This window comes from Dermacentor andersoni, chromosome 2, assembly GCF_023375885.2.
Source record: "Dermacentor andersoni chromosome 2, qqDerAnde1_hic_scaffold, whole genome shotgun sequence".
NCBI lineage: Eukaryota > Metazoa > Arthropoda > Arachnida > Ixodida > Ixodidae > Dermacentor > Dermacentor andersoni.
In genome coordinates this window covers 81,474,848-81,502,132 of record NC_092815.1, presented here as the reverse complement: position 1 = coordinate 81,502,132, position 27,285 = coordinate 81,474,848, and the positions used below count along the sequence as shown (strand labels likewise).

At 44.5% G+C, this 27,285-nt stretch overlaps 1 protein-coding gene across 2 annotated transcripts in view; it reads right to left on the bottom strand.

Annotated features, from left to right (window-relative positions):
• Positions 1-27,285, bottom strand: part of LOC126541753 (zinc finger protein 532-like) — a 42,480-nt gene that overhangs the window by 6,622 nt on the left and 8,573 nt on the right. For both annotated transcript variants that reach the window (XM_050188682.2, XM_055076898.1), the window contains exons 4-6: positions 20,594-20,803; positions 12,934-13,039; positions 2,497-2,885 (exon numbers count right to left, since the gene is read on the bottom strand). In XM_050188682.2, the coding sequence (XP_050044639.1) occupies positions 2,497-2,885; positions 12,934-13,039; positions 20,594-20,803 (705 nt within the window). The remainder of the gene's footprint in view (positions 1-2,496; positions 2,886-12,933; positions 13,040-20,593; positions 20,804-27,285) is intronic.

The window sequence follows — 27,285 nt, the reverse complement described above, 5'->3', positions numbered from 1 at the left end:
ATGAGTTGCTTAGTGATAATGTCAAGTGGCTGAGTATTGAACAAGTTTTTGCGCTTGCAAACCATTTAGATCAATATGCATGACGATAGGGAAGGAAATTGAATGTCATGATACAACCCAAGTCGCGTAATAGGCATCACCATTGTGACTAACTTATGTATGTCACTCTTGTCACTTGGAAACGCGACTCAAGAAGAAGGAAATTAGCGATATACCCCACAGAAACGTTTGTGAAGCGGCCATGACGACGCTGGTAGTCTGGAAACTGTGCTTCTATAGTGCTTATACAGCCAACTCTAGTTACAACGAACCCCGATAATCTGCCAAAAAATGTCCGTTTCATCTGAAGTCCATAATATCCGAGACACCTCACGTCTGAAACTTTCGTCGCGATGTCTAACAACTTGTGAGTGACGAGCGTCCAAAGTAAAAAACAAGCAAAAAATGTCGTAGTTTCCCTCGAAAGGCAAAGCATCGATTGCGACAGCAAATTAAGCAAGATAAGTGCGGCAGCAGCAGCAAGCGAATTGACCTTCGTGCCGTCTCTCGTCTCAATGCGAACCAAATGTCGAAAGCACAGCACATACAAAGCTACCGGCACTGGGCGCACTTTTTCCACACCGCAGATCGCACTGAAGATGAGGCCTACGCGGGCGCGCGCTTTGTCCGCATCACAGATCGTTTTCAAGATACGGGGGCCACGCGGCCGCGCCGTTAGCAGCAGCTACCAGAGTGTAACTCCCTTCTTTTCCTTGCCTCTTACCCGCCCCCCCCCCCCCCCTCCCATGCCTCGCGCGCGAAAGAAGGAGCGCTTCCAGCCCGCTTTCCTTTCACCCTCGCATGCAAGGTAATGATCAGTGATCGTCAGCTGACCTTCGCAAGCCGGTTGCCAGCCCGGGTCGACAAGCAAAGGTCCGTTTTATACGCCCAATTTTGACAAAAATTGCCACTAATTTCGTCCGCTGTAGCTGATAGTTCACTTCAGTGCGGTCTGTTGCATTAATGAAATAGGTGGAACAAACTAAGGCTGAAATGTGGTCCGTTAGATCCGAAAGTCTGTTGTACGCAGGTCCGTTGTAACAAGCGTAGACGGTACCAATACGGTGATGATGTCAATGAATAGGTGGAGTTCATGACACCTGTTAAGACCTCTTGTTGCAATATTTCAATACGAATGCATTATATGCCCTGTTACACAAAAATCCGTCGTAGCTGGTGGCGCGGCTGAATGATGGTACCAAGAATGGTCAATGGCGCAAAGAGTAAGAACACAAAAAACATACTCGGATAGATGCCAAATTTTTCAGGGAGGTGTAAACAAAGTAAAGTAATGCCTTTTGAAAGAAAGTCTGGTAAATTTCGGTCTGGGTCAGAATCGAACTGAGGCCTCCGGGGTGCTAGACGAGCATGCCTCCCCAACGCCACAGCAGTTCTGCAGTTCTGGCTGACTAAAGGTGTGCCTAGCGCATTCGTCATTCCACACGTCACATTGCAGCCATCTGGCTGACTAATCGTGTGGCCTAGCGCGTGCATCGTTGGGCACGTGACGACGCAGCCAGTGGGGAGGAGGTGGCACTACACGTCATGAGTGCATAACACCTGTATAAAATAAAAAGCATTACTGTACAATGGAAAGCCGCTGAGCGGTCCTTCGAGTTATGAACTCCTCGCAGGAAAGCGACCGTGTTGAGATACTTTGCACATTTTCATTTGGCCTTGCCGAGGCGCAGTTAGAATGAGTGCGTTCATGATGTTCCAAAGTCTACAAACAGTAGAATCCTTTCGCATTCCCACACATAAGCATTCTTAAGTGTCTCTGCTGAATTTTTATTCGTTCCTCAATCAATTTCCAAGAGGATTAAGTTGACTGGCACTGGGATTAAAATGAATGGCACTTGGATTAAAGTGGCTGGCACAAGAATGAAATCAGTTGGCACATGGATTAATTCATATGGTGCTGGGATTAAATGTGGTGATGCCTGTATTAATTTATTGCCACTTGGATTAAAAATGCTGGTGCTCAGATTAAATTGGTTGGCACCTGGATTATCTTCAATGGCACTTGGATTAAACTGAGTGGGAAAACCTGTAGAACAATCTGCACCGTCAAGCATAAGGCAAAAAGCGATGGCAAATGTCTTATCTGCATCCAAAATGACAGATGTACTTTACTGCAATACACAAAATGTGTATTGCGTGCAATAAAAATGCTCGAACTTTCCCATTTTTATTTAGAAGCTTAGAAACAATACATAGTAAAACTGCGACGATCCGTTAGAACAAGTCATGGCAAGGCAAACATAAATGCTTACATACACATGATCAGGTAGCAGTAGCACATGCTACACAACTCCAGAATTTCTGCAAAACTCCATTTCCCATTTCATCTGTCCAAGGTACAAAACAACATAATTTTGCTAGTGTCTTGCAACCCTTTAACTGACTGTACATGTGTGTGAATACTGGTGAACATTCAAAAACTAGCTTGCACAATACCGTTTCTTTCTTTCCAGTGAGAAAAGCAAGAATTGGGTCCTCTTCTTTGCCCCACAGCGTTGCTTGGTGCATGTCGGGGTGGAGCTTCCGCACATGAGCCACCAGGTCCGTGCGTGTAGGATGAAGCGAGTCACACGTAGAGCACTTGAATAAAGAACGGCCGCACTGGTCCAAGTGGCTCGTCGTGTGATTGGTAAGCAGCTCGGCCGAGGCAAAGACGGCCTCGCACAGCGGGCACTTCAGGATCAGCCAGCACTGAGAGCGCAGCTTGGGATGCGCTGCCTGCCGGTGTATGTGGAAGCCTTCCAAATTTATGAAGGCCATCGGACACGCCTGGCATTTGTGCAGAGCACTGCTGTGCGTGTCCACAATGTGGCCAGCCAGTTCAGCTGCAGCGAAGGGAAACAAGGCAAACAAGCAGTTTCGCCCTAAGCGGAAAGCAGTAATGAGTGATACCTAGTGCAATACTGCCATGCGTACATTGCTCTTCTTTTGCCGGTGATCATTTTTCACCAAGTTATCACTTATCAAGTTATCGCTTATGAAGTTATCCCTTGGCATATGACGTGCCAACAGCACCCAAAATTTCTTGAATGTTGTTGTCAGTTCTACAGCAAGAGATTTGCCTAATCAATTGCACACACTGTCCAAATATAGTGTAGCACATTCTCGAATGCATACATTATTCTGCAATGTACGGTGAAACATGTATAAATATTAGAAGGATTTGAAACATAAGTTGAGATGGAACGACCTTCAACAGTGCTAGCCACTATCATTGTCGCTTAAGTATTCTTTTGCTTGGTCAGCACAAGGTTGTGCGAGTGAAGTGTTAAGATTCATGATTCACAATTTTTAGTGGCGTTTCCAGCTTCAACACCATCATTACATTGTGACAATGTCACTAGAATGTAACTTGAAATGAACATTCGTAGTGGCATGTCAACAAGCTGCACATACCTATTAAAGTCAGCCTATAAATGTATCCAGAATACCTAAAATGAAGGTGTTCTAGTTTGAGCCTAGCTGAAGCATGGCTCGAGCATGTGACAAATGAATGTTAGGTCACCACATAAAACAGTGCTCGCACCTAATATCAGGTTAATGCCAGCACAACTTTGTTGAGTTTGTTAATAAAGCAAACTACCATGTTGGTTACTTGTAGCAACATATTTCTCCCTTAGTAACTTTAGTGACATGTAGGCTGCTTATAACGTAAGTCATTAGTCACAAATATCTGCACTATAAGTGAAACCGCACTATAGCCAAAACAACATTTTTCAAAGGCTGCACACGTGCAAAAAAGGTAGACCAAGCAGCTGTGTGTGTCCAGTAAACAAAACATGTTACTGGATGTTTCTGCTTAAATTTACGAACGTTGATAGGTTAATGTCTGAGTACCTGTGGTTATCGCATGAAGACTGAAATTTCCTACACTGTAAAGTGTCTCGCTTGATTTTTCAGATCTATACGAGTGTGCAATGTCAAAAACATGGCGGTCATGAACAAAACTGTCACCACGGTTACCACCCGTGCCTTGTCATTGTAGAGGTGGTTTCTTTGCTTTTCCAGTGCCATATGGCCATTGCGAAGAGTTTTGTCAACTCAGCACCAAACAGCAACTTTGGTAATCAATTCCCGACAAAGTGGCACTGGTTAGGCCTAGTCGGCACAGGTTCGGATGGCAGCATGCATGAAGCCAAGTTTGGATTCATGAGCTATCACCTGGCAACTACCACGAACACCTACTAAATTTATATGTGCTCGTACTGGTAGAAATCGTGAAAGCTTCTCAGTGGACCTAAAGTGCCGAATCGAGTTAGTGGATCACAGTTGATACTGACAGCGTCAAGGAGTCAAAGTCACAGACATGATATTTACATGCATTGTGACAGGTGCATGTGAAATGCACCTGCAGCCTCCAACGTCACGAAATGTCAAATAGGTGTTGCAATAAAGTACAGCATGGGCAAAAAATCCTGTGACCAGTTTTTCCACTATTCTTTTTAACATTGAAATCTGTCTTATCGGCCTGCCAGATTATTTGGACGTTTTTGTGACCCCATCCGTGTCCTAAAAGATCAGTTGGCGACTGTATTAACTTTGCATACATACGAGTGGCCGAAGCGGAATGGCCAGATAATATAAAATAAGAAAAAGCATGCAAAGCGTCTTCCACATAACACACAGCACACTACCATCGCCCTTTCTTTATTTATTTTTATTTATTTATTTATTTATTTATTTATTTATTTATTTCGTTTCTTGTTCATTCGCCCCTCCTCCTCAGATTGCCTAAGCATTGCCCTCGTCAGTCTCACGTCGTTGAGAAGCACCCTCATGGCCTTGCTCGTCTCTGGCAGACGCATTATAACCGGTATGTACAAGACCAAGGCAGCTGTCAGACCAGTAACGCAGCGGAGGGTGCCAAGAATCTCTGGACCTGGACAGGCCGCCAATGGAAACTGACCCTTGCAACATTTAACACCTGAATGCTCTCAAGTGAAGCTAGCCTAGCAGGACTCTTTAAGAAACTATCAAGCATTGTTTGGGATATCATTGGCCTTAGTGAGGTTAGAAGAACTGGTGAGGCTCTTACAGTGCTATCAAATAGCCATGTATGTACTCTGCTATAGAGGACTACCAGATAAGAAGCAGTTTGGCATAGGATTCATAATCCATAAGGACATAGCGGGCAACACTGATGAATTCTACAGCTTTAATGAGAGGGTGGCAGTAATCATAATGAAGCATAGGAGGTATAGAATAAAGGTAGTACCAACCTAATCTCCCCTAATCTCCCACCTACAGTCACGATGATGAAGAAATAGAACAGTCTTATGAAGATGTTGACTTAGTGATGATAAAAGTGCAAACTCAGTATACTGTGGTCATGGGTGACTTCAATGCAAAAGTGGGGAAAAAGCAGGCTGGTGAACAAGCAATTGGCAACTATGGCGTCGATTCTAGGAACACTAGAGGAGAGATGCTGGTAGAATTCGCAGAAAGGAATAAGCTGCGAATAATGAACACCTTCTTCAGGAAGCGTAACAACAGAAAGTGGACCTGGAAAAGCCCTAATGGTGAAACAAGAAATTAAATTAATTTCATACTTTCTGCCGACCCCAGCATAGTGCAAGATGTAAAGGTGTTAGGTAGGGTAAAGTGCAATGATCATAGGTTAGTGAGGGCTAAGATTTACCTCAATTTGAAGAGAGAAAGAGTAAAATTGGTCAAGAAGAAACAGGCCAACCTAGACGCAGTAAGGGTAAAAGCAGACCAATTCAGGTTGGCTCTTGCAAACAAATATGCAGCATTAGAACAGAGAGATGAAGATGACATAGAGGCAATGAATGAAACAGTAACTAGGCTGGCTTAGAAGCAGCAACTGAAGTGGGAGGTAAGGCACCAAGGCAACTAGTAGGTAAGCTCTCCCAAGTAACAAAGGACCTAATAAAGAAACTACAAAGAATGAAAGCATCCAACTCAAGAGATCAGATAGAATTCGCGGAAATGTCAAAACTAACCAACAAGGAGAAAATAAGGGATATTCAAAATTATAACATGAGAAAGACTGAGGAAGCAGTAAAAAATGGACACAGTCTGAAATCAGTGAGAAAGAAACTTGGCATCGGACAAACCAAGATGTATGCACTGAAAGATGAGCAGGGTAATATCATCAGCAATCTCGATGATATAGTAAAAGCAGCAGAAGAATTCTATACTGGCCTGTACAGTACCCAAAGAAGCCAGTATACCTCCGTTCAAAGTAGTAGTGAACAGGTTACAGAGGCTCCTTCTATAACTAACAATGAAGTTAGAAAGGCCTTGCAAGATATAAAACTGAGAAAAGTGGCAGAAGATGGCCTACCAGTCGATTTAACCAAAGATGGAGGAGACATAATGCTTGAAAAACTAGCGGCCCTTTATACCAACTGTCTATAAACTTCAAGGGTCCCAGAGAACTGAAAGAATGCCAACATTATACTAATCCACAAAAAGGGAGATGTCAAAGAATTGAAAAATCATAGGCCCATTAGCTTACTTCCAGTATTACTATATAAAATACTCACCAAGATAATCTCCAATAATAAGGGCAACACTGGACTTTAGCCAACCAAGGGAACAGGCAGGTTTCAGGAAGGGATACCGTACGATGGATCACATCCATGTCATCAATCAGGTAATCGAGAAATCCGCAGAGTAAAATCTGCCTATATGGCTTTGATAGATTACGTAAAAGCATTTGATTCAGTAGAGATACCAGCAGTCATAGAGGCATTACGTAATCAAGGAGTACAGGACACTTACATAAATATCTTGGAAAGTATCTACAGAAATTCCACAGCTACCTTAATTCTCCACAAGAAAACTAGGAAGATACCTATAAAGAAAGGGGTCAGACAAGAAGACACAATCTCTCCAATGCTATTCACTGCGTGCTTGGAAGAAGTATTCAAGCTATTAAACTGGGATGCATTAGGAGTAAGGATCAACGGCAAATATCTCAGCAACCTTCGATTTGCAGATGACACTGTCCTGTTCAGCAACACTGTGGATGAGTTACAACAAATGATTGAGGACGTTAACAGAGAGAGTATAAGCGTCGGGTTGAAGATTAATATGCAGAAGACAAAGATAAACATCAACAGCCAGACAAGGGAACAAGAGTTCAGGGTCGCCAGTCAGCCTCTGGAGTCTGTGAAGGAGTACATTTACCTAGGTCAATTAATCACAGGAAACCCTGGTCGTGAGAAGGAAATTTAGAGAAGCATGAAAATGGGTTGGAGTGCGTTCGGCAGATATTGTGAGATCATGACTGGCTGCCATTATCACTAAAAAGAAAGGTGTACAATCAATGCATTCTACCAGTGCTGACATATTAGGCAGAAACTTGGAGACTAACAAATGCTCGAATGAATGAATGAATTCTTTTTTATTAAGAAAGGGGGGACCGAAGGTCGCTGGTAATGGAGGAGGGACATATGAAAGAGAGATAGACACCCACTAAATCGCACGAGCCAGGCCACTAGCAACACCAAAGTGGTCTAACTTTACTAGGTGATCGGGGTATTGGAGACTGTCATTCTGCAAAGCTTCAATATGGCAATGTAGAAAAATATTGCTGTCATCTCGGTAATTACTGAATGTGGGACAGTGTAAAATGAGATGCTGCAAGTTGGCTTCGCATATGGAGTGGCAGAAGGTGCACATTCGGGGGGCAGAGGCATCAATGCCCCTGCTTCGGTCAACCAATGTTTGCCACTTGTAAATTATATCAGGGGTAGTGGCTGTGTTGGCAAGTACTTTATTTATGAATATTTCCTGGGATCGGTTGAGAGTGAGGTCCTTAAACATGTGAGGAGGAGTGAAATGTTTGAGTCTCTCCCTGTTAGTGTACTTGAGGAAGTGGCGTATTCGTGTCATTTCGAAGTGAGAGTTTGGCGGTAAATCCTCATAGGGGTGGTCACCAAGATCGGGAGACCCGCTTAAAAGAGGTTGGGGACGATAAGGTAGTAAGGTAGAAATCCAGACTGTGAGGTGGCAAGACCATGCACCACCTCGTTACCTCCACCCTGGGCCCCCACGTGTCCCCGGCGTCCAGGCAACCCTAACATCAATACCATTATTCTGCATGTGCTGTAGAATCTGGTGGATGCATAAAGCAGTGACATCTTCCACACTAGGGTCTTCAATGTCTTTTAATGCTTGGAATGAGTCAATGTAGATGGTGCCTGGCACTGTATTGTCTTGAAAGGTGGTCCAGATGGCCAAAAGTTCTGCCTGCGAAGGTGTAGCATAGTTTAGTGTACAAATGTAGCGCCTGGCCTCACCAGTCGAAGGTTTGTACCAGGCCAGAGCCATGCGGTCGCCATTGAGTGCGGCTTCAGTAGCTACAGTAGACTCGCGATAATTCAAACTCTGATAATTCGTACTTTCGGTTAATTCAAACAAAAATCAAATTTTTGGTTGGTTCGCCATGTTTTCAATGTATTTTAAGGCCGCTTAATTCAAACACCGCAATTCGGTTAATTCGTACTTCTTGCTTGTCCATACCGGAAAATTATCGGCTATCGTTGCCACCACTGGTGAAAAATCTGACTTCTTATATCACCACAACAGTGGAAAATGTTAAAATAAGCGCACTATGGCCTAAAAAAATAAAAGAAAGCGAACAAGAGCCTAACAAACAAGCGTTCGAAACAAAAGCCTCCCGAAGGGCACATTGTTGCTCAACTTTCTGTGGCTTGCTAGCATGCTTGCTAGCCAGTTCAAAGCAGGAAGGTCGAAATTAAAACACATAACCCTCAAAACTTGTGGAAATGACGACTGTCCACCTGCGTTTGTCAAAACGCTCAAAACTGACGTAAAAACAAAGAGCACGAGAAAAGGAAAAAAAAAAAGGTGCGAAAGTGACGTGAGTAGCATCGGCCGATTCCGAATCACGTGACCGCTCGGGCTTTTCTTTCCCTGGTCGGTCGCCCGCATTGGTAGCATCATGTCTCCGCGGGCGAAGTACCGAACCCTTTCTGTGAAAGAAAAATTGGCAGCCATAGAAGAAGTTGAGGCTAGAGCGAAGAAGACTTCTGTGGCATTGAAGTATGGAATCACAAAAAGTACGCTGACAACGATTGTGAAAGCGAAAGACAAGCTGCGAAACAACACAGGCCATTTCACTCCCGACAGAAAAAGGCTTAGGGAGGCGCGCATCCGGAGCTTGAGAAGGCAGTTTTTCTTTGGCTGAAGCGCGCTCGGAGCTGCAGTCTACCAGTAAGTGGACCAATCCTGCGAGAGAAGGCCGAACAACTGTCTTTGCGCTTTGGAATTGAAGACTTCAAGTGTAGTGATGGATGGGTGTCGCGATTCAAGGAGCGACATGGCCTCACTTTCAACACAGTAAGTGGAGAAGCGGCAGCGGTCGATGAGGTGGTTACTACCGACTGGCAGCAGACGCGTCTTCAGAGCCTACTGCTTGAATACTCCCCGGCTGACATTTATAATGCTGACGAAATGGGACTGTTCTTCAAGTGCCTTCCTCAGCAAACATTGTGTCGCAAGGGGGAACGTTGCACCGGCGGAAAGCTGAGCAAGGAGCGGCTCACAGTCATGGTTTGTGCCAATATGGATGGTAGTCACAAGCCCGAACTTTTCGTTGTTGGCAAATCGAAGCGTCCGAGATGCTTTAAAGGCGTCCGAACTCTTCCCGTTTCTTATGCAGCAAATACACGTGCATGGATGACGCAATCTTTGTTTGAGGATTGGCTGCGGAAACTTGACGTGCGGTTTAAGCGCGATAAAAGAAAAGTGCTGATGATAGTGGATAATTGTCCCGCTCACGGTGACATGGAGGGGCTGGAGGCAATTCGTCTTGAATTCCTCTTGAATTCGTCTTGAATATGCATGGATAATTCCATGTCGTACAGCGTAACACTGCTGTCGTCTGTGGGAATGCTAGCTGACGCATGGAGTGCAGTAATATCGGCAACGATATGGAACTGCTTCCAGCATGCCTTCCGCATACCAGGCCACACCAGTGATACCTTGCCTGACTGCGCTCGAAATGAAGGTGAAGACTGCCTCCAAATGGAGAGCAATGAAGCAAGGCTAGTGCTTTCTGCACTCCAAGCACACAACATAGCTGCTGACCTCAGTGAATTTGCGGCTGCCGATGATAACCTCTGCGTGTGCAGGGAAGACACCCTGGACGACTTGGTGGCTGAGGTGCTGCCAGCACAGTACAGCAGCGAAAGTGAAGAGGAATCAGAAGAGCAATCCTCTGTGACAGCAGCACAGGCCTTCCATTACCTTTCCGAGGTCCGCAAATTTCTGACTGTAGAAGAAAATTCTCAAGAACAACTGGCTGCTCTTAATGGAATAGAGAACTTTGTTCTTAATGCACATGTAAAGAAAAAACAATCAACAATTCATGATTTCTTCAAACGGTCTAGTCAGCCATAGATTTCCATTAAACTTGTTCTGGATCCTTCACCTCTGCTCTGTTTTTACTGTGTAATTAAAGAGTGAAATGTTTAAAATATGATTTAAGTGGATAATTAATTGTAATGTGCGCTGTAATCTTGCTCAGAGTCATATATGCGAGAACTTCCGATAATTCAAACTTCCTGATAATTCAAACAAAATCCTGGGGTCCCTTCGAGTTTGAATTAACGAGAGTCTACTGTATTGCGTTGGAATTGTACTGATTGTGTCAGTGAGAGAGGCGCTGTCTGGCGTAGTGGCCCCTGTTGTGAGTGGCACGGACATCTTGGAGGGGTGAAAGGTAGTAAAAGCAAGGGTGGTGTCTTCGCCTGCAGTGTTCCGGGGTTCTATGCAGACACGTCGGGTGTCCCACAGCAGGGTGTCCTGGCCCTGTGTGGTGAGATGCAGTGAATTATTCAATGATGTCTGAACATGTTTCATAATGTCGTCGATGGGTGACAGAGGCGTGAAGTCTTGCAGTTTGCATATATTCATGAACTTAGGGAGACCTGTAATAGTTCGAAGGATTTGTTGGTAGAGAACTTGAATGGTTTTTCGGCTGTTTTTGATGGTGTTACAACTGTGCTTCCATAGGTGATTTTTACCAATTGCAAAGGATCTTATAAGGGTGGTGCAGGCTGTCTGCCGTGCCCCGCCGAATTTGTTGTGGACACGCTTTATAATGTGCAAGAGCCTAGGCCATTGCTTTTTAAGCTCAGTGGCCCAAAATTGTCCTGTATTGCAAATGTGGATGGAAATCCCAAGAATTTTAACGTGACCATGCGTGGCCCTGAGTTCATGTTGACCCAATGTCAACATTATTGCTTGCTGTGGCTAGAGGATGCTTCGTCTGCTATTGACACTTAGAAGTTGCGTTTTCTCAAGTGCTAAGGTAAGTCCCAGTTTAGGAAAGGTGTCTTCGAGTGTATTAAGGGCAGCTTCAAGTTCGATGGCCACGTGCTCAATGTTCCCGCCATAGCCTTGTGCTTCTGTCCGAAAACAAGTTAAGGACTGCGCAAACAGCAGTGGAACGAAGAAAGTTAGGCGTAACGCTAAGAGACAGGAAGAGAGTATATGGATCAGAGAGCAAACCAGGATAGCCAATATTCTAATTGACATTAAGAGAAAGAAGTGGAGCTGGGCAGGTCATGTAATGCATAGGTTAGATAACCAGTGAACCATTAGGGTTACAGAACGGGTGCCAAGAGAAGGGAAGCACAGTCGAGGACGGCAGTAGATTAGGTGGGGTGATGAAATTAAGACATTTGCGGGTGCTAGCTGAAATCAGTTAGCACAGGACAGGGGTAATTGGAGATCGTAGAGAGAGACCTTCGTCCTGCAGTCGACATAAAATAGGCTGATGGTGGTGATGATGATGTATACAGAGCGTTCTATGCGATGGTAAATGCAAGTTAGAAACGACCGCATTACCGTATTCCCTCAAAATAATGAATGCACACTTTTTACGGAATAATTTGCTCAAAGTTAGGGGGCAGACACGGTACGATTCGGCATCCGATACGACATCAGACGTGCCAGAACAGCAGTTGTACCAGGCATCCAATCCGGCGCTACAGCATTGCAAAACACCTCAGATCCAGCTGCCGTTCCAGCAGGTTAGACACCGTATCGGACGCCTATCGTACCGCGTGTCTTCTACTTTTTTTGCATGGCAGGCATCCAATTCGGCACTATGACATGTCAAAACGCCTTGGTGTCAGATGCTGTTCCAGAATGTCGGATACTGCATTGGACACCAAATAGTACCGTGTGCCTCCTGCTTTTGCTGCACGGTAGACATCCCATCTAGAGCTACGACATGGCAAAACGCCTCAGATCTGTCTACGTTCCTGGCACATCAGTTGCCGTATCGGATGCCGAATAATACTGTGTGTCTCTAACTTTTGTCACACACCAGGCATCCCATCTGGCACTAGGACACGACTGCCATCCTGGCGCATACGCTATATCAGACACCGAATCGTATCATGCGTCTTGCACTTCACGACAGCAAGTTCAAGTTCGCATTGCAACTATTATGCAAGGAAAAGAAAAAACATACTTTTTGGTTTGGAAAGTGTGGAGCGCGCTGATTACGTGAGTGCATATATTATGCCAGTAAATGCAGTATATCAAGTCCTGCACTTTAAGTGGACTGATTACATTATAAGTGATCTTAATTGCATTGGACACTATGCACCTAACTGCTAAACATCGATGGCAAAACATTTTTGAGCAGCTCTCTGGACTGAGCGAGAGGAGTGTGCATGCTTTGGAAGTCATCACTAAAGGTGTTATCTATGAACAGCAGGGTTTGGCACAGGGAACATTTATTCGTAAGAAGAGACCCTCAGATATAAGTAACAGAGTTCATGCCCACATCAACTGCAAGAGATGACAGACAGGAAACTGGATGTGACAACAAGAATGAGGAGAGGGCACAAAGTGAAGGTTCACCTTGATCAAGCAGCAGGGCAGGGCACAGCTGACAGTGGTAGCCCACAATTCGCTCAAAGTGATGGCAATGCTTGGTCACGTGCCGGTGGAACACAGCCCATTCATCCTGCAACAGAACAGCAAATGGCTTTGTACACACTGAACACCTCAGTATGAGCAATAAATCAGATCGCTGACCTTGCAGAAGTTGACGAAAGTTCTCTTTCTCGAAAAATAAATTTAAAGCTTTAAAGGTCAGAAACTTGTTAATAAGAAAGCACGGTAATTCGTAAGGTATCAGCCAGTCTGAGCGCAAATCAGTGTGCCAAAGTGGTTATCGAGAACGGCATTTAGAAATGACAGGCCTTTTGCTGTAAATTACTAAGTGATGCACCAATAAAAAAAGTCACAGTTTCACCCAAAAGGTGAAGCATTGATTGCAATAGCAACCTATTAGGCAGCTATATGAAGCAAGGTTAGTAGTTTTATTGGCCGTATGGACTGCTGCAAGCACTCGCTTACTAACCAAATTAACAAGCATGGTGTCACGCGCGTACAGGCAAACATGAACACATCTCACTCGATGACTGTGAGCACTAGCTGTCAGAATGATAGCATGATCAACAGCGGCAACAGCGACGAGCTAATTTCCCTTTGTGCTGTCTCACTTCAACGTGAACAAGGCGCGCTAGAACACAGTGCACACGACATCATCAGCTATTTTGTATCGGCTAGCCTTAGAACCCACAGCAGATTGCTTCCAAGATAGGATATGTGTGGCCAAGCCATGCGCTGCAATGGCCGGAGTCCAAGCGAAGATGCGTGCTCCCGTACCTACCCCTGTCTACGTACCAACCCGTACCACCTACCTCCCCTACCTACCTACCCGTACGTACCTACCCCCCCCCTCATTTTACACACCCCCTCGCTGCCTTCCTTCCTTCTTTGCAGTGTGAAAAGAATGCCACCGCACCAAGCCATCATCCTTCTCAAATTACCCTTACAACTACAGCATACAGAGCACAGCTGCGCTCTTATAGCACTTGGACTTTACATGGAACCTCACGGTGACATCGACAGCGGAATTCGCCTGGAGTGTCCCCATAGTTGCTATCGCAATAAAACAATGCTTGTAACATTCGAATAGCATAATGAACTGTCATACGTTACATTCTCTTTAGTCAAGATATCGATATTGTTGCATTGTAGTGATGGTAAAACCAGACAGTGCCAAAACTGCGAGTTAAGCATTAAATTCTTTACTTCCTGAATAAAAAAAAGATGTTGGATGTCCAGCTAGTAGCTACAACACTTCTAAGTTTCCCATACAGTTCTTTTTCAACCATGTTCGAGAGATATTGCCGATGCATTAAGGAAAAGGAAATGTAACATGCAGAAGGATACGAGCGCACTACCTTCTATTTCCACAATGTAGTCACATGCCTTCTATTTCTACGATGTAGTCACATTAAAATTAAAGCGCTGCCTACAGGTAGGCTAACACTTACTACACTTCCCAGTTTCATTTAATTTGGCCACTCTATCATGACATAAGTAGAAAAGAAGTTATGCAAAGACAATTGATTGTTCTCATATAAAGTTGCTCAATGAATGCATGACAATCCCATGCATAAGTTCAATAAGTACAATTTACGTACTTGGTCAGATGCATAAGTTCAGGCAAATCAGTTCTGCAGAAGCCCGCAAGGTGGAGGAACGTTCATGAAAGGAAAAACTGTTATCGAACCGACTTGTCATCCACCCAACTGGATCTTTCTGAGAAACCCGTATGGGTTCCCTTGTAGCTTCAGGGTACTAATCAGGTGGATGATAACTTTCCCTTTCATGAACTTTCCTCCACCATCAAGGCTTCCGCAGAACTGATCTACAATGTTCAGTATACCAGTGCTTTGAGTTGTTAACTCATTTGCCCTCGCTCTGCAATCTGCTAGCCTCCTGATTAGCTCAGATGGTAAAGCGACCACGCTGCAAGGGCGTTGACCCTGGGTTTGATTCTTGGACCAGGATTAATTTTTCTTCAAATGTGAAACTTTCTTTCTGAGAAACCCGTGTAGGTTTGATTTGTAGCTTCACGCAACAAGTCAGGTGGATGACAATTACCCCTTAAATGCCCAAGTTTAATAACAGCAATTTATGCACCTGGTGGCATCAAGATTTACTTGGGTATTCACATAAATGGGCCATATATAACCTCAGTAAGCCATATATTAGTTGTCTCATGAAATCCCAGAGCACAAAAACAAGAATTTCAATTTGGTATTTCATTCCTTCTGGAAATATATTGTGCTGCATATTTCTTAGCTTCAAAATATTCTACAGACCAGCTTATTGAACTTACACGGCTCTGAAATGTAGATCTAAAGGACAACACAAATCCTTGTAATAGTTATGAGAAAGAAGGAAACAATTATTGTAACTCTCAGTCTTTTGATCCCATGCCGAACACAACTGCCTCTAGCAGCACCCATGCTCGAGCATCACTGGTGCAATTAGATCCAGTTTAAAGCGCCCTGAAACACTATTTCAGAAATACTTTTCAGCAAAAAGTACTTCAGACATACAGCATAAGCAGAATTATCGGCAATCAAAGATCACCTTTGATCACCTACACAGCGCTCCAACTCCTTCTTCAATGCCTTGCACTGCAAAGGCTATGGCAGAGCAGGACGATGCCCACAGCACTCCACCTACAGAATGTCACCGTGGCGTGCAGTTCAAACTTTACTATGGGTGTTCACGTAGATGCCACTCCTTTCTATTTTGGCACCTACAATGTGCCAAACTAGGAGACCATTCCTCGACTTACAGTCAAGTTCACGGTGTTTCAACAGGTATCTCATGCCTTTCCTGAACTACAGTGTACGGGGTAGCTATGTATGGCTGTTTTTGCACACTGAGTAGCATGAGAAGCACATTTCCTTTCGCACTTATTTCTACAACAATCACAATTTCCAAAGGTCGAAAGAAACATCATCTTTATGTTCGCTTGTGCGAGCACGTCAGCAGCACACACGTCGTTTTAAGGGTGCGATGTCCGGTGTAGTGTGCATGCGTGCCACACACGACATAGTTACGCTACAATGTCGAAAATTCACCAGTATACACTCTAGTGTCTGATGCAGTCAGCATGACCAGCAGCGCTCGCAGTGCTTCGGTGCAGTTGGCGTGGGAATACGTACAAGGTGTCTTATCTCATGCCAGAGCCGCTAGACTAGAGTGCATCATGTTTTAGCTCGGCTCGCCAGCAGCATGCTGGCCTACAGTTCGAGTGCAATGAAGCAAGCATGCCGAGTTTGCGCCTTCACCAAACACAAAAGTGCTCGCTCGTCGCGCACGTGTGCACATGCATTGTGGCAACAGCTGACCATCGTGCTGCTGTGGGCCACATTTACGCATCGCTGGCATGACAAATCCGGCTTTGCCGGCTGCTACTTGGCATGCTGAAAATGCAGGACTATATCTGCACCTTAAAGGCCAACTGCAATGAAATTTCACTTGGAGTAAATTGGCTATAAATGCACAGTACATACCATGAAAGTAATCTTGGCAAAGCTGTAAGGTTGGTAATTGTCTAATTTTCTTATTGGCAGCTTTTAAATAGCACCTAAGCAGGCGACACACGCACCTGGCGGTGAGCGGTAGCAATGTGGATATGGCGAAAGTCCCAGAACCATACACAACTGCTGATCTCTCAGTTGCGCCAAGGCATCCAGGCACATCACTCACTCAACCTTTTCAAGTTGATGGGCGTCTCTCTCAACGCGCTTTCTCCTTGCGCATGTGATCTGAGCTGTTGCAAGAATGCTGACCGGTTGCGTGGCCATCAGCTGCTCGAACATGTGCTCAAACATGTACTCGAATATGAGCTATGGCTGTGCAGTACACAATGCTACACAGAGGAAGGCAGAACACTTCTCTTCTGTCCCAGCTTTCAGGACACAAGCGTGCGCCACACCACAGCAGGCAAGTGCAACGCAGACCAACCAACTCGCACAAAGCAAGTAAACTGCACAAGCTACATTTTGTGAGTACAGTCACTTAGCCGTGGAAGATGTGCTTGCCAAATGCTTTCTCTGGATTGCTATAAAAACTATAAGCCATGATGGTGCACTAAAAGCAAGTGTAAGTTGTATTCAGGGGCGACATTCTTGAGCTATCAGTTCCGGTGGTGCATCTCCTTCAAGACATTTTGCACGTCGCTACATCGGACATCGAAGTAGACAAACGAAAGCCGTTTGACACATTGCCAGAAACACTGTCAGCAGGAACAGCATGCTGCATTTGTCATAAAGGAAATTTCAAAGCAGCCGCCATGATGTAGACGCAGAGGCGAACAATGCTGGAATGCGAGCCTCAGCTACTTCTCATTCTTTACTACAGATGGCAGTAGTTGCCTGCTCGGTCAACTCAGTCTAAGGTAGCTAAAGCTAAAGGCAAAAATATAGTCCAGAATTTCCAGCATGTAAGGCAGGGACTGGTGAAGTCGGATACATCGTGCCGGTGACAATAAAGTTGCTAAATTTTGCCCTCTGTATAGTTCAGCACATTAAACATGGCCCGCAGCAGCGTGGCGGTCAGTTGTTGCCACAGTGCAAGCGCACAAGTGCACGACAAGCGAGGGCTTCATTGTTTGTCGAAGGCACAAACTCAACACACTCACTTCAGTGAACCCGTACTGTAGGCCAGTGTGCTGCTGGTCAGCCAAGCTAGCGCACGATGCACTCCACTTTAGTGGCTCCGGCATGAAATGGCCACATTCTATTCCCATGCCAGCCACACAAGTTTAAAACATCCAATCTTCGCCGACGCAGCATAACTGCGCCACGTGTGGATCGCTCTTCATCTCTGAGTGGAGAAATAATGCATCGAGGCTCTGCTCACTAAACGTAGACTACCACATACAGAAAACTGGCTTGACTCGGTGAAGAATGCTTTGCACTAAAAGAACATTGTGGACACACAACGGTGTTGGCATGGCACACGAAGAAGCTAGCAGAGTACACTAACTCTGTGGCTAGCAGACGTGTGGAAACTGTTCACTGATACACGCATGAAAGGTACAAGTAAGGGAAGCAGACGACACAGGTGCCGGTTCTCTACAATCGAAGTCGTACGTCAAGTTCGGCAAGTGGTAACGGTGACGTTTTTTTCTAGCTTCGGTCAGGAAAACATCTATCTTTGCGAGCGTTTTTTGACGCACCCACTCGCATTCCAAGCACAAAATTTTCCACAGAGGCTCCTGTATGTCTAAATTATCTAAACCTGAGCTTTTTATGCGGTCGAAAATTTTGTTGCAGTTGGCCTTTAAGCAATGAATGCCACCCTTTGGACTCGCATTGACAAGATTCCTAACATTATGAGCTTCAACTATGGTGGCGACACACCTCGAAGGTGTTCAACTCGGGAAACAGGCGACCTGTGCCAGTCAAATATTGGTGCTCAGGTCGGCTTGCCTCTCATCTGGTGCATGGAGTCATGTCTACTTGGAGCCGAGTCACCCACAGAAATCCTCAGCAAGCAGCAGCGAGCTCAGCCAGCAGGCTCGTCACGCTACCCTGTGGTGGACATGGTATCTAGGCTACGCACAAGGTGTAGCTACATACAACTGTAGTGGCCAACTGAACCGTAGCGCGTACGACAGGGCTGCAGTGCGCGCTCGCACTCACATGCTCCAGTATGGGTATGCTATATGGTGTAGACTGGCTTTGTCCTGCATCAGCTAGACTAGTAGCCAAATTCAAACTGCGCATTTTCAAGCATTATCAACAGCTCACAATGAAGCAATGTTTTCTGGGGCGTCTAGTCAGGATCAGCCAGGAGGGAGCGTGTGCTGGCAAGCGTGCATGTGGTCTGACCTTAAGTTTCGCATGGTTAGGGGCTAGTTGAGTGTTCAAAACTAATAGAAATTAGCAAGACCCAATGGCTACGATACTGATAAGCATTGTGGCCAAAGTTTCATTCTTATGTGAGCAGGCAAGGCCAAGCATGTGCAGACAATAATCGGCCTCTTCCAGAAGTACATAATTCTCATCGAAATTCGAGACTCATATTTTCGCTTACTTCAGCCTGTTAAGTAAACTTCATTAATATATACACACAATAACATCGAGAAGAAGCACACTAATCTAAGCGCTCTTCTTGACTGATATCAACTATCGGCCAAAGGCAGCATTTTATGGGAACCTGACCGCTGATGTCAAGGGGCAGCCGCCGGCTGCTCCAAAAGGGTGAGGAGAAGGCCTCTGTTGAAAAAAAGAGTGTTGGAGAAAAAGGCAACTTCACGCTACACTTGTGAGCACTATGCATGAGTGTGAAATTTGGCTGAGATGTTCACAGTAGCACATGTTATCCACAAAATATGTTTTTTCACCAAGCCTGAGGGGTGCTTTAAGGACCCTTTAATATGAAACCTAGGCATGCCCACACCTATGAACAAGTTGGGACACGAAATACAAAGCGCTCGCGAATAACCGCAGCGGCTCCAACCATAAATTCTTCATTTACCCTCCACCTCATGACGTCCACCCTCTCTCACACGTTCCCTCAGAGACATTCCGACGCTAATCCATTCTCACATTCTCACGCTCAATTCACTCACTCTGTGAGGGCAGATGAGGGTGAGGACGCCCTTATGAGGGTATCCATGTCTGCTTGTGACCCACTGCCAGAGTACTCTCCATATTATCTATCCTTAGTGCTTTTACTTTTTATGCACTGCTTGCCCAGAGTTGATGTGCCTAAATGTTCCTTTCTGGTTAAAACAATTGCATACAAGAGTACTTTTGAATGAGAGATATTGGCACTGTGAATTCTGGTAATTCCTTTGCATAAGCTGCTTGTGAAAACTGCGTCTGCAATGTATTTAACATTTCTTTCAATATAAGTGATCTGTGCATAATATAATATAAAATACTATGCTCTATTAGGGCTAACTCTAGTGTGCTGTAAATAAACAAATTAATGAATAAATACGCAAACTGTAGCAATGAAGACAGGCAAGTTGTCTACCCTCTGTCACTAAAAGAAGCCACTGGCTGCCATGTGCAGCTCGTTCAGAGTTGTGTATTCTGTCAACGCAGGTCGACAGCTTAGGGAAGTTTGAGGCCCCTGCTGGTTTCACTTATGATCTTGGAACACGCATTGACAAATAGCATCTACATGTGGCACTGGTCAAACAACAAAGATGAAGTCACCAGTCAAGGCAAAAATCTTTAAAGGCAACAAATATGTTAGCAATGAGGCACACTGGGCAATGTGCCTGAAACAGCAGGTCTATTCTGGATACATATGCTGTAAGCACTCTTTCCATCTAATTCCATTACTTTTGTATTAACTATGCTGATAACTGGTTGATCTCAGCTATAGCAGGCGCATGTCATCGTGCAAGGCAATGATGAAAGGAAAAAGAATAAAGAAAAAAAAGAGAAGAATTATTACAAGTTACAGTCCCTGGGTTGTTGATTAACAGAAGTCCCAACAACCTCCCTATATGTCCAACTGGCACTTTCCTGAGGGCAAACAGGAATGGTTGGAACTGCGTCTGCGTGCCCTAAAGCCAGTTTTGGCAGTGCCACAGAGACCAGCGTGCATCCTTGCAAGAGTCCTTTCGAAGTTCCAAAGACTCCTTTTTACTCACCAAACGCAACTGCATGCTTCTTACCTCGCAGCGCAGGCCGCACTCAGGGCAGACGAAGGGACGCCGCTGCGTGTGCAGCCTACGGTGTGCACGTAGTGCACACTCTGAAGTGCACAGCATTGGACAGTTGGTGCAGCGGATAAGGTTGCCTCGCGACGGGTGGAAGTGGTCCTCCCGATAGGCCTCATCTTCCAGGTTGACATAACACTCGGAGCAGACCACGCTTTGAAGGACCTGCACCACAAGAAGAAGGGGGGGGAAGAGGGCAGACTTCAGAGATTCCTTCATCTCTGAACTCATCTACTCTGACAACAACATTCTCCCACAGTGAAGGCTACCCTCTCGTTTTTACTTGCCTGCTTTCTCCTAGTGTAGCTGTGCTAATACACTACGAGAACATTGACAAGAAGGCAGCAGTTATAAGTTTGCTGCTTAAGAGGGGGAGGGAGGGGCTGCAGAATAACGTAATATCGTAAAATTCACAGCAAGCGCCCCCCTCCACTTTTCCAGTGATTTGGAATTGGCACCTCCTACCAATAAAGTGCCCCCTTCCTTTCCTCATGCTGGTCACCACTTAAGGCTCTGTTTTTATCATTGTCACGTTTTTATTAAATTTCAGAAAACAGTTTATTTGGTGACAAGAAATTTATTGTTTAGCTGGCACTTCTGCTGTGGCCCGGTAGTGGCCCCACTATGGCCAGGCATCTTTTTCGTCAGATGCATCATTGTGAGAGGTATCGGTCGCCAATGTAGATTTGGTGTGAAGTGTTTTGGTGTTGTGATGTGACAGCCAGGCAGAACACATTCCTATATAGTGAAAGAAAAAAGAAGGCATTCAGGTTGTGGAGTGGCATCGCAATTGAGAGAATTGCAGACTGCTGTTGGTCCTGTACAGCCAGAAGATTGTGGTCCCCTTCAGGTCGAGTGCATGGGCCCAATTTTCGCATCCATCTCAGAGGAATCATTTGACGGATTTGAGAGTGATGATGTAGAATAAAGGCAGTAAATTCACATTAGTAAAGCTTTTGAGTGAGAGAAAAACTCTGCTGTTTTCTTTTTTTGTAATTTTTTTCCCTACAGCTTTTCCACCACCAATCTGAATTTTGTCCAGGACCAAGAGAGGGCCCTCACCCAACCATTCTTCGATTATCTTTGGCCCTAGAGGGGATGCTTGCTTGGAATTTTACAGTAATTTAAGATAAGAATTTAAAAGAATGAAATATTTAAAACAAAAATTATAACTATAAGTTCTGTGATGTTAGAGAAAAAAAAAGATGTTGGTTGGATAAATTACATGTAACCGTATCTTCTTTGTAATACAAAACTGCCTTTCTGTGTGGTACAGTAATTGCACGTTGTGGAATTCGAAATACATGGAGAGAATTTAGCAATGTCAGACTCCACATGTCTGTTTCCTTACACAATTTTTGAATTTCCATGATTGCATAAATCCCTGATCATGCCCCCAATGATGAGACAGTTGTTTCAATTCAGGCTGAATGAGTCGCTTTGAAGGTCCCTGGCTGGAGATTAATCAACTCTCACACCAAAACAACTACAATTATACTTTCTCTCACAGGTAACTTGCACCACTGCCGAATGCACACGGTGTACACAAGTAATATCTTAGTGCAGCAGAATAGTTCTGGACGTAAGTGTCTGGTTGTTGGCAGGATTAAAGAGTTTTAGCTTTGCTTGGTGCACGACATGTTCTAACAATACATGATATATTATACTCTCTGCACATGCATGTCATGTACCGTGAATTATTGTGGCAGTTAACACAGGTATTCGCAATTACATAGCAACACGGCAGCACTTATACATCCCAGACCATCTGCTTCAATCAGAATTTGCGTTGCTTGCTAACTGCGCTCACAGCAAGAAACAAATAGTAAATTCAGCCATTACTTAGTCTCCTCTCATGTCGAGGGCAAAGCGTTAGGTATGTTTTGTCGTTATTACTGAGACTGTTTTAATGCTGCTAGGTCTACACAGGTGGCGCAAAGCCCTAAAGATGGTTTGATTTCCACTTATCAGATGGCGGCACAGCATCAGCGCTGGTGGTGCACTGACGATGTTCACTGCATCATCAATTTACTACTCTGCTCTTGTACAGTACGTGATCACGGCGGTGAGCAAATGCCAACTAGACACTAAGCAGGTGATGTGGCACGGGTGAACCTATATATAGGGCCGTCTGACCCATCTGCTGGCTGAGGAAACCGCAAAGAACTGCTAAGAAAGCCTATAGATTAGTCGAAGCCCCTTTCATGTAAATTCGGCTTATAGTTACAGCACCAGAACTTTTATTCTGTCAATGCACCCTTTGATTAGGGAAACGTGTCTTGGCAGGACAGCAAACAGATGCTGAGCAGACTATAAGGCGTGGATGAACACATTTTGAGGGGCTTTTGCCCTTCTTATAGACCTCAGACTCTGCCCAGGCGGCGCTGCGGAAAAACCCGTCACCAGCGCCCCCATCGCAGCCTTGGCGCTAACTGGGTAGTGCAAGAAAAGCTGTCCGCAAGCGAAGGTGCATAGACCACAATGGACCCTTCTCTTTCGTTTGTGTTGAGGCACGGTTTCCTAAAAATCAAGGACCTGGAAAACTTCTTCCGCCTATCCACGCTTCGGAAAGGAAGCTCAGCAGGGCGAAGTACGTGTACAATATAAAATAAAGTCTTAAGTGTTATTTCGGCGTGCTGCAACTCGCAAGTACGGAGAGCATCAGGTTTGTCTATAGGCATATCAGCATAAAAATCTAAGGATTTCAAATTGGTTCATGTTGAATATGTCCTGAACACAAGACTTAAGTATCTCCTATATTTTTATGTATTTTATTGTAGTGTTTTGTCTCGCAATTATTTACAGAGAGTAAATCTTTTAATAGCCTTTTCCAGGGCAGCAGACAGAAAACGGTTTCCAAGGCAGCGAACAGCTCTCATAACGAAAGTAAGCTTCCTACAGTGCCTACGCGCTGCATCTTTCTTTCTCGCAGGAGCTACAGCACCGCTCAGTACCTTAATTTGAACTTTTCGCAGACGCTTCGAGCAACAAGCGCGCACAAATAAATGTAAATAAACGCGACATTTTTTTTTCTTTACACACATGCGTTACCTCGCAATTACTCATCCAGTGCTCCTATACAGCAACTTTATTGCTCACATTTGAAAAACGCAGTCGAGCAGGCTCAGTACATTGCGAAGCGTGCTTGTTGTATCGGCGCAGGACATGCAAAATACCGAAAGTAGAAATGTACTCGCGATACGACGATGCTCTAGAACAGGATTTTGAATTCATAAACGAACCAAGATGTTTGGTTACGCTGACCTGCCAAATCTCCCCGTTCCACTTGTTGAGTCAAGCGGACGCGGACGTCTGTTAAAAGGTGGAGATATCGATGGTACATAAGCAGGATATTTTTTTGGTTCGCAACGTTGTTTTTTCTGTTACTAACGAAGTGGCGGCTGCAGATGCTTGAGTTTTCGTATGGTTACCACGGTCCTCCGTCAGGGCCACGCAACACAATTACAGAATAACAAAATTGTCGCACTTTCTCATGCGAGCCGCTGTGTTGTGGGGAATGCAAGTAATCCGATTAACCAACAGGTTGAACGGCCCGTATCCAGCGCTCTCGCCTTTCCCCTTCATACGATCGCAATGGAAATCGGTAAAACTGAACGTTGTTATCCTGCCCTTCACGTTCATGGCGATTTACAACACAACAGTAGCGTTGATTGCGGCGTTTCTTCGTAGCGCGCGGAGCTATCGTGGTTGCCGTCGCTTCCGCCATCAGTTTGAAGAGTGAGCCAGCAAGCGCTTTATGGCACTTTGGCGGCGCGTCCGACTAGCGTAGAAATTCATAGCTCTCTGTCTGGGTGTTAAATGCGCAAAACACTCGCAATATGGACCAAAATCTAGTTAAATCGTTGTTTCGCAGTTGCTATCTGCATAGGCAACTTAGCAAGGGAGTCGGGCTTCGCACTACTCAATTACTGCCTCTTCGCAACGGCAGGTGGCGCTACGTGTCTTGCAAAACTCCAGAGTCTGACGTCCATTGGCTAAAGTCTTGCAGCTTCTTCAGTGCTGCAAGAACTACTCAAATAGAGCATAATATCACGAGTGAGACGACACAGAGGCACCAAAAAACTTGAGCAAAAGTTGTTTTTTTTTCTGTTTTTCTGTTCTCTTATATTTTTTTTTCTGCCTTCTTCGTTTGCATAAATGCTATATCAGGCACCTGGCAGCTGCGAATCCTGTGAGCCACTGCAGTACAATGTACAAAACTAAGCGGTGTTATTGTTGGCATTGATGCCTTCGGTGCTTGGCTATGTTGCTGTCCACCACCTTTTTGATTCTTGGCACACCCTATATTGTGGACATTATGAGTATGTACCATATCTAATGTTGATCATCGTCATCATCATGTACATCTCTTTTGCACCACCGACACTGTTTTCAAGGGCACGAAGAAAAAGAATTACGCGCCAACACACCACCATCTTCTTAAGCGCTTGTCCTTGTCCGTCTTTCTAGTGTCCGTGGTTTTATTCGCGCTAAGCTACTACTTCAAATATGTTCTTAACCTTTTGAGAGTCGTTTTTCTTTTTTTTCCCAAATGCAACCCCTAAGGATCAATCCTTTTTATCGCAGATTTAAAATCTGCAGCACAACCTATTTCTTCTTTAATTTACAATTATCTTGTGTGTGCACATAAGAAAACTCGATGGTTGTGTGCCCATTGGAAAAACCAAATGACTGAGAAACTTGCAGCAATTCTTTGCCCCATCACTAATGACGGGAAATCAGTTTTCTCAAGTCTCAAGAAAGGAAAGCAGGCGCGGCAGCATCGTTCATAAATGGCAGCATCATTTTTATATACCAGTGCCTGCCTGTGATCAGATTTGCACCCCTGTGAACAATAAACAAGTGAGCATCTAGCAGTGACCCTTTGAGAGATTAGAAACCATATAGACATCAGGTTTTGCAAAGGCAACAAACAGAAACAGTCTGCAAGACGTAACTAAAGCTGACCGCTGTGCGGATGCGTGAGTGGTTGTTGACGCACAGGCATAAGCAAAGCCATGAAATGAAAACCATAATACTATGGGGTGAGAAAAAAAATTCCTTTTATTCACGCAAGATGGCAGCACTTGCTGGGCCAAGAGAGTTAAAAATATGTGAGCTTTTTCAAACATACAGACGGCACAGTGAATATACAGCATCAACTATTTGCAACAAGTTCACGGTGCCCTATATTTCCGTCTTTGACCCTCACAGGGTTAACCCCTTCTATGCAATGCACATGTCACCCTCATTCGCTACAGTGTTGCTTGTTCTGGCCTCAGAAATACGTGCACTGATGCCACCGTACTCAGTCCGTGTGGAGCACACACTTTGCATTGATTGTACACTGCTGATGTTGTAACAGTGCAGTGATTAGCGTGCCCGACTGCAAATGCACATCGCTCCGGTAACATGGGCTCGAATCCCAGTGGTGGCAGTATTCTATAAGTTTTCTTGTGGGCACAGTGGCAATGGCAAAGAATGGGATGATGAGGCAGCTTTACGATGACAATAATGTCGATAATGAAAAAGAACGCCAACAGTATGCTAGAATGGACGGATGGCAGGTCATATACACAGACATGGCAAGCCTTGTTTCGAGCATTTAGCTGCTATCGCAGTAAAAGAAATGAAAGAAAGAAGCATGTAGGTTAAAGCAGAATGCACAGATTCTTTATATCTGCGCCTTTCATCTGCTGGATTATTCAAGCAGATGTGCTCGCTAAGTCCAGTAAACAGTTCAATCAATGACATCAGAACTACCAGTGAACGGACTTCATAGATTTTCTACATGCTGTGGTTTTTTTTATTATTATTATTTTATTCTCTTAGTGCAGAATGCACAATTTTTTAGCAATAGCATAATACCCGGATTTTTATTAAAAAGCTATTTGTTTGGAATGACATGATGATCACATAACAGGCCTCTTAATCTAAAAATTTTCAGTTTCTACCTACCACCTGGAAACAGACCTTTTAGACGAGAGTGACTTGTCTTCTCTCACACCACTAAAGAAACCCACTAGGAATAACGTTTGGCTCATTTATATTTCAATATGATCCAGAATTTCTTAAGAGTTCCTAAATTTCAAGGCCACGAACCACATAACTACACCCTGTGCATGAATCTAGTATGTTGGACAGCCGGATATGAGAACAACTGACGGCATTAAAAATACAGATAACATTCTAGACTTTCACTTAAATGTAAAACAGCTAGTGAATTTTAACTCGGCAACTACTGTGTAGCAAGCAACGCCAGTCTATGGTGTGTCAAGAACGTGAAACGTGGTCTCTTGGACATGGCAGGGGTCAGCTTCGGAAGCTGTCCGACATTTCAGACAAGTCTCTCAAAGGGATAAAAATTCTTTCTATACCTTAAAGATGTGACAGTTTGCACTTGACTGAAGCTTAAGTAAGTAAGGATATGTTGGTGTGTAACTGCAACCTTTCTTGAATTATTTCACATTGCAATCCATGCGAATAAATAAGTTTTTAAAAATTTAGAGAACTTGACATTTTAATATTTTATATGAAATAAATGTGTATATTTGCTGTGTATGTTTGCATTTACGTGTGAATTTATGTGTGGGTATACATGCACATTTTTCCACAAGAAAAAAAGTCACCATAATGCCTTTACACTT